We start from the raw sequence: 8,226 nt of genomic DNA, 5'->3' as shown, positions 1-8,226 counted from the left end.
AAATTAAGACTTTTCTTAGAAAGTTGTGAGTGAGGCTGAGGAGCACACTAGAAAAATACCCAGAAAATTAGCTTACAATTATTTTTATTTTTTTAACGGATTAATGTACCTGCCAGCTGCCACTTGTTTTCTTAGTTTGTTCTGCCTGCTTTTTGTTAGTTGGCACAAATTTCCTCACCCAGCTAACATTTTTCTTAATATGATATGAATTCCATTGTTGCATTTAGCATTGTTTGTAGTGTTTCCAGCCTGGGGTGGAGGTATTAACACCCAGAGCCCACCCCCTCTCCAAACTACCCCAGAGAAAAGATCCAAATCGGCCAGTAGAGCAGCAGCAATGAGATTTGTTAAAAAATAAAAAATAAAAACTGTGTTGTCGGATCTAGGAACTGCTGCAGGACCTGGAGCTGATGCACCTACCCCATTTTGGAGAAATCCGCCTACCGGATAGCAGGTAGCTTAAAACCAAATAAAAATAAAAATGAAGACATAATATATGTATTTACAGATATCCACACATACAGAGTACACATCCAAACATTAACAGGCTTGTACACATGGATATGCATGTACCCAGACAGTGTATGTAACCACCAGAAAAACCTTGCACCATTTGGGTAGCAGTCCCAGCTTTTCTCACGTCACTACAATCTACCCTCTCCAAGGTCACAGACGTGGGGCAAATCAACTTTCAATTATTATTTATGTGCGTATGACTGCAAGCGAGCTTTCCCCAGCTACAGTGCAGAGGTGCTGCAAACCAACATGGGCTACTTTACTGGGTGTTATGGCAGTAGAGTTGGATCTTCCATTGTCTCTCCCAGTCATGGTAGCACTACAGGGACACTACAGGGACACTACAGGGACGCGGCTGCTGTCTAAATGTTCAGTGTTGCTCACTAACAGTTTATGTACAAAACTTCTGGACACGTGGTAAAAATGGAAGTAAAATGAAGCTCCAAGTACATTTCCATATTTTCCGTCCCCAGGGTGTCTTCCGTTTTCTTGTACCTTTTATTTTTAGTCCCACTTTTACTGTATAGGAGATGATAATTGTGTGACATCACGTAAGGGACAGACGGATCTCCCAATTGAATGTTCACAAGGCAAGTGCATGTCTTTCCCAACATTTTCCTTCACAAACATTAGCATCGGTCCCGGACACTGGGCCGATGGTTTAGCCGACTGGATCCACACGTTCCACGTTTTTTGTTTGTTTTTTGAGGCGTGTAAACCAATAACCCGACAACCGTCGTGGGCTAAAATCGTCTAGTCTTGTTGAGAACCACAGTTTAAAAAAATATTGACGAAGAAGACTTCATCCCCAAGTCTTGGCTCCTCATTGAGTATTTCGGCTCCAATCGGGCAAAGCTTGCAATTTGAAACTCTTTTCAGTCTTCTATGTCAACGGATACGGGAGATGGGGGGGGGGGGGGGGGGGGGGGGGGGGGGGGGGAAGTCTTGCATATAAAACAAGACTTTTCAAACAAAGGAATTCCAAAGGGCTAGGTTACACACAAAAAAAAAACGTATTTGCTCCAAACTACTGCCAAGACGGACAAGTCTATGTTGCTAACATGAACAAAATGAAAGATTTCTTGAAATGAGAGGTGACCCAGATGATCGCTAAGCCTTTTAAAAATTGGATTTGGCCCGGCAGTGGAACCCAGTTGGATGAAGTCCGGTCTGCAGTAACAACTACAGTTCCATCTTCCCCGTGGAAACACCGGTTTGAATCACCCAGAGAAACGGGGTTTAACGGCTTGAAAAAGAAAAAAAAGAAAAAAACCGCAGCAATCCACAAGTTATCGGACAGACAGTATAAAAGATGGGTCGATACCTTGCGTGAGCAGAGCGGCGCCAGGCGGTGTCGTGGCGTTTGCGGTGTCCTGTGCGACGACTTGTTCCCTCAGAGTGAGTCCGCTCCGTTGACGGCTTTTGAACGCACTCTTCATTCAAGCGCTGCGCAACTAAACCACAAACCATAGCCATGGCAACAGAAAAATATTACCAAATATACGTGTGTATATATGTATATATATATATCTACATAAATAAAAGTTAAAACAGAACGAATCGGCATGAAGACACAACACCTCAGAAGGTAGGGAGACCCGGGTGCTCTGTCGGAGGCTCACGTGGAAGGTTAGTAGAGTTCAAAAGGTCAGGAGGTCACCCTGGTCATTTCGTGCCCTAGTCAGACAAAATCCAACACGGATTACTCATGACAACCGTCATCGCAGAGCAGAATGTGGACTTAATTAGAGGAAAATGTATACAATGTTTTACAGGAGTTATCTTTTTGATTTTTTTTTTTTTTTAGCTATTGACATACTGTCCATCAGTGGGATTTCCAACAGAAAAATGATCCCGTCAAAAAAACGAAATAGGTGACTGAACCGGTAAATTCTGGACACCGCTGTGGATGTGTGTGGATGTGTGTGTGTGTGTGTGTGTGTGTGTGTGTGTGTGTGTGTGTGAGCCACATGCGGCCACAATTTAGAGGTTTGGTCAGGTTTGAAACAACACTACTTGAGGCATTCCTGTTAATAGAATAATTAGATAATAAGACTTAAATGGCGTTTCCCCAAGGCATATTATACATTCATAATACTATGTGAGTGCAACTGTTTGTGTGCATTTGTGTGGCTGTGTTTGTACTTGCCACGAGTTATAAATTATCTGCATGAAAGCAATATGTACAAGTATATGTGTGTGTGTGTGTGTGTGTGTGTGTGTGTGTGTGTGTGTGTGTGTGTGTGTGTGTGTGTGTGTGTGGCCGTCCTCATGACTGAAGCACATTTCCGTAGGAAACAATTGCACCTCATTGGCTCAACCAAGTTGAGCCAATCACCAATGACGGAAGCCAGAGCCCCTGGGCCCACCCCATCGCAGAGACCAGAGTTTGGTTGGTTGGGAATGCGGGCGTGTGTGCATGTGTGCGTGTGTTTGTTTGGGGACAGTGGAAACACGGTCCATTCCAGAGTCCTCGTGGATGGAGGGGAGGGGAGGGGATGCGGTTTCCGTGGTGATGAGAGTGAAGTGTCGATAAGCTGAGAAGCCTAAACCTCCGCTGCCGTCAAGCCGATTCGTTCTTGCTCCTGTCAGTCACTGTTGGGCTTCTTCAGGGAGAAGGCCAAGATGTTGAAGTGGTTGCTGAGCTGTTTTACCTAGAAACGGAAAATAGCATTATATTTTGTACCTCATTCATGTGTGGATAACAACAACAATTGCATCATTTTTAACATTTAGAAGTACAGGACCCCCACATGTAATCCTGTCTTATCTTGAACCCCGGTCTATTCAAATAGTTATACAAGAAAGAAAATGTCTGTCTGCAGTTTAGCTTGATACCACTGTCATATCTGTTATTTCACCCTCATGTTGTCCTCGGGTCAAACTGAACCATGATTCCTATATCAGATGTCTTCTTAATTATCCAAAATAACATGATTGAACGCTCTTTGGCAAGTACAAATCTCTACTTTCATCAATTTTGGGGCGTCTTATTTAATTTTAATGCATTTTAAAAAACTAATTGAAGTGGTTTCCAAATAGTATTGAGTAAAAGTTGACATATTCCAGTCTGTGATTATCCATCAACATCCATTCCTTTAATTTTAGTCTCAATAATTCCTAATTTCTGCTTTTCTAACAAAAAAAAATCAAGTATAATTTCCTATAAATGAGGTTTATTGACCATAAATTCCAAAAATAACTGTAAAACTAGAGTTAATAATTTAGTGTCATGTAGTGTTGACGTTGAAAAAAAAAAAGGCACAAAAATGTAAGAAAAAGTCGATAAAAAGCATCAATAAAAGTGTTAATTTTCAATTCTGACAGGAAGACAACACAGGGGTTAATTATGAAGTGACAGCTAGCCAGCGGTTAGCTTAGCTAGACTGGAAACGGCTAGCCTGGCTCTGTCCAAAGGTTACAAAAGTTTTCTATTTAATACGGTAAATCTCGTTATATGGGAGGTTACGGGCCAGACTATTTTCTGCGAGGACCAGTCGCCAGGCAACCAGCGGAAAATCCAGCAAGTTAGCACTCAGAGCAAAGAAATAGTGCGACACATAACCCCCTGCAACTTGACATTGTCACACATCACTGAGTTCAAAAAACAAGACATGTTAATTATTGAGTTTCCAGTCTTAATGCCGAGTGGCTGCAGCTACATATTTACTGTACATGGCATTTTTTAAATTTCCACAGAGGTCCTTTATGCGTGTGCTCTTACCACTGAAACTCCGTAGTGTATGTGTGCCAGTATGACGACAGCCGTCCACAGGTAAAGCAGGAGGGTCTCGTTGGCGACCGTCCCCGTCGCCGCTAACACCACCACCAGCGTCATGGGCGGCAACATCCAGCTCAGCGGCTGGCAACGCGTGTTGCTCATCTGACACACGATCAGCTTGCACTGCGGGACGAACGCGTTCACACAGGAATAAACATAACGGACAGGCACGTACAGTGTGTTGCCAAAAAAAACGCACAAAAAAATAACAATGCGTGGGGAAAAATCAGCGCGCGCTCACCGTGACGTTAGCGAAGGCCGTGCCCACCATGAGGTAGAAGATCCTGGGCTGCAGCTCGAGGATGTTGGAGGGAGAGAACACCACCCAGGTGGTGGACAGGACGAAGAGCAGGACGGGAGACAGGAAGGGCAGGAAGGCTTCGTACAAGCTGCTGTGCTTCAGGGTGTTGCCGCGGTAACCCCTGCAAAAAACCGACAGAGGGTGACGAGTTCAGAAGGTGGAACAGTAATACTCCAATAGCATAAAACGCAAAGGAAGGAGTGGACTTACTTCAGGACATTGTAGAGGCTCATGGGTAAGGTCACGGTGAAGGAACACACTGGAAATTAAAAAAAAAATTTAGTATTTTTTTTTTTTTTTTTTTTTTTTTTAAAAAGGTATGGCTCTGTTTTCATAGTGATTTAAAAAAAAAAACAACCTTTAAACCTTTGTTACATGTGGCACAGTCACATCTTATTTATTATTTACTCATCATTCTCATATCTCACTTATTTATTCATCACTATTCCAGAGCTGTTCATATTGTGATATAACAACATATTATTTATTCCAGCATCCGTTGCACTACGCTCCACATTTAAAATAATAACTCTCACAATTGACTCCTGCATACTTTGCACTCCTCATTGCACTATTGCCTCTATATTGTTTCTGTTAAGAGTATGTGTATATTAGTGTGTATAGATATTGTTTGGTTGTTTTGTATGTGTGAGCAACGAAAAATTCCTCGTACGTGTCCTCATACCTGGCAAATAAAGCCGATTCTGATTTATATAATCTCCTTTAACGCTTGTGTTGTCCTCGGGCTAAATTTGACCCATTTTGAAAAAGAAAAAAAAAATCTTAAATCAGAAAAGTGTCTTTCAACCAAAATTTCAGAATAATAACGTGGATTGGTCCACACAATGATCAGCCCACTGCTTTCTTTAAATTTGGTTGTTTCGTCCAATTTTATAGCATTCCAAACACTTTTTATAGGAAAGACCATTGAAAAAAGTGACTAATGTGTTCAAAAAAGCTTTTAAAAACATGGCAGCAACCCCCCCCCCCAAAAAAAGACAATCAAAAGGTTCCAAGTTTGACCCAGAAAAACCAAAAGTTGCATGGTCGACAGGAAGACAACACAAGGGTTAAGTGGCTCTAATTGCACCAAACCATTCAGCCTTTGGGTGAAATAGTCCTTTTGGGTCCTGCCCTTGAGCTCAGGTAATGAATGAATGTATTCAGAGTGACCAATCACAGCTCACCGATGATCATGAAGCTGAAAAGGTCTCTATAGAGGTAGTGCCACAGGCACGGCTGGTACCACTTCTCCACGCCGACCACAGCAGTGACCAGGTAAACCAGGGAGATGGTCTGAAAGGACACGAGACGTCAAGTCATTACAAGGCTGGTTTGTGGTCACTTACCTCCTCCGTGTGTGTGTATGTGATCTTACCACTTGGCTGATGTCGTAGCCCCATGGCAGAAACAAGATGCCAGTGTTATATTTCTCCCAGTGGGACAGGATGAACGAGAACAGCACCACCCACAGGATGTAGTACAGCGTGAGCACGGCCACGCCGCTCTCCCCGCGTCCAAATATGGAGTAGACGGTGGCCACGAAGAAGATGCAGGCCCAGCTGTCCAGGCCATGGTCAAACAGCTCCCCTAGTGGCGTGGAGGAGTTGGTCCGACGAGCCTGCTTCCCATCCACACCATCTACACACGACGCAGAAGACACGAATCACTGGTACGGTACGTGGTTCTGTCAACATTTATATTAGGAACACAAACAGAACTTTCTTTTCACTCTCTAGTGTTTCCTCTACGTTGATTTTATCGTAGCAGCCCGCCACGGTATCAGAAATTGGGACAAACAACTAGAGATATCGAGCCGATCCCACATATTTATGTTCTTTTTCCAGAGGCGCACTGCGCACTGGTGATTTCCCCTCCCCCCGCAATCAATACGCGCTTCGTGATTGGCTCTGTACGAGAGAGGACACGTAGAGAAACTTAGGGTTTGTTGGATAAAACCTGCCTATGAGCACATGGAAGTAATCCGCAAAACATATCCTCGTAAGACGGTTGGTTTTATTTTACTTTAACGGTTCACAGAAAGGTCAGCCTGATTTTCATCTGACTTTAGTGTGGTTCACTGAGTGCACGTCTGCAGTCGACACACAGTCAGACAGGGTGGGAATTTGACCGTAAGATAACTCTGTATTTATTTGGCTGAGAAACAGCCCGGGGGAAACGTGAGGGCATCCATCTGTCAGTGAGCCAGCTGTTAAATATGAAAGATCAAACTCAGTTCATCCCCCTGGCACTTCTAATATAATCCCTATGATCTTAGGAATGCTCAGTTAATTATTTGTGAAGCAATGCTACAAACTGCGATGTCAAGTGTCGGAGAGTGTACCCAATTCATTTCGCCACACATGTTTTATGGCCTGCTTCTCCCACCATGTTTCCTTCCATGGCATGGTGGCACACACACACACACACACACACATTCCAATAAAAAACTCATCTAAACTCTTATTTTGAGTTTAGAAGTATAATGTTTGCTATAGCAAAACCTAGTACTAGGCCTGTTGCGATAGTCAACAAATCAACTAACCGCACGATAAAAAAAAAAAAGCGATATTTTCCATTTGCGATATTTTCAGCGATATTTTCCAATTGCATGCCCGTTTTCCTTCTCTCTCTCTCTACCAAAGTCACTGGATGACCACTCTCGGTTCCTTAGCATAACGAGGAGACAGTCGCATATGTCTTTGTGAGGGGAGGCGGGACTCCTGGTGGAGAGAAAGAGGAAATGCAAGGCAATGTAAAAAAAAAAAATATATATATATATATGAGCGATATCCTCCGTGTTGCTCTACATCCTGTTTTCTCCCTCTCATCCAAACCACACAGTTGCCAACCTGCCGGTGGAGACAGGCTTGGACATACACACCACGGGCTGCTGGGGACTCGTCAGTCTCGCAAGTGCTCTCAGGAAAGTGGCTGCATGTGTCCAACAATGCACAGAACATTGACCGGAACAAGCCAACAGCTGTCCACTGGCAGTGTGTTAGAGGTGAACTGGGACTCCGTTACCCGCTCGCCGGTCAACGGTTAATGATCGGTTATTTCTTTCATTTCATTGTGCTGGCTGCCAAAGATCACCACTTACTAGCCAATGAATTAGCCGGAGGTAAACAATAGCTATCAGTGAACAGGAGTGATGTGGTGGCTGGCGTCTGCACCAGACTGTGTGTGTGTGTGTGTGTGTGTGTGTGTGTGTGTGTGTGTGTGTGTGTGTGTGTGTGTGTGTGTGTGTGTGTGTGTGTGACCTGCAGAGGAGCAGAAGAAAGTAGCTGCACCTTCAAAATGATGGCTAAAAACACAACTATTTTGATACTTTTACTCGCCATGTGGCAGACAGACATATATTTTAACCCTTTAACCCATTAAAAATCAACACTTTTGCTGACGCTTTTTAGCAATGTTTACCATTTTCTTACATTTTGTCCCTTTTTTGACGTTTTCAACACTATGTGACACTAACTTATTAACTTTAGTTTTACAGTTATTTTTGGAATTTACAGTCAATAAACCTAATTTATTGGAAATTATACCTAATGTTTGAGTTAGAAAAGCAGAAATTAGGAATTAGTTAGACTAAAATCAAAAGAATGGATGTTGATGGATAATCACA

The 8,226-nt window shown here is 43.1% G+C and overlaps 1 protein-coding gene and 1 long non-coding RNA gene across 3 annotated transcripts in view; one reads left to right on the top strand and one right to left on the bottom strand.

The window, feature by feature from the left end:
• LOC116706002 (uncharacterized) overlaps nt 1–1,657 on the top strand; it is a 9,679-nt gene extending 8,022 nt beyond the window's left edge. The window contains exon 3 of the long non-coding RNA XR_004336116.1: nt 1,564–1,657. This is a non-coding gene — a long non-coding RNA (uncharacterized LOC116706002). The remainder of the gene's footprint in view (nt 1–1,563) is intronic.
• An 801-nt stretch (nt 1,658–2,458) lies between these two features.
• Nucleotides 2,459–8,226, bottom strand: part of selenoi (selenoprotein I) — an 11,321-nt gene continuing 5,553 nt past the window's right edge. The window contains exons 5-10 of one of the 2 annotated variants that reach the window (XM_032542508.1): nt 5,977–6,239; nt 5,786–5,894; nt 4,809–4,857; nt 4,539–4,719; nt 4,241–4,420; nt 2,459–3,170 (exon numbers count right to left, since the gene is read on the bottom strand). In XM_032542508.1, the coding sequence (XP_032398399.1) occupies nt 3,063–3,170; nt 4,241–4,420; nt 4,539–4,719; nt 4,809–4,857; nt 5,786–5,894; nt 5,977–6,239 (890 nt within the window). In that variant the 3' untranslated portion in view covers nt 2,459–3,062. The remainder of the gene's footprint in view (nt 3,171–4,240; nt 4,421–4,538; nt 4,720–4,808; nt 4,858–5,785; nt 5,895–5,976; nt 6,240–8,226) is intronic. The other variant, XM_032542509.1, reaches the window with a different exon arrangement.

Source organism: Etheostoma spectabile, chromosome 18 (assembly GCF_008692095.1).
Source record: "Etheostoma spectabile isolate EspeVRDwgs_2016 chromosome 18, UIUC_Espe_1.0, whole genome shotgun sequence".
In the NCBI taxonomy this organism is placed as follows: Eukaryota; Metazoa; Chordata; class Actinopteri; order Perciformes; family Percidae; genus Etheostoma; species Etheostoma spectabile.
This window is presented reverse-complemented; position numbering and strand designations above follow the sequence as displayed.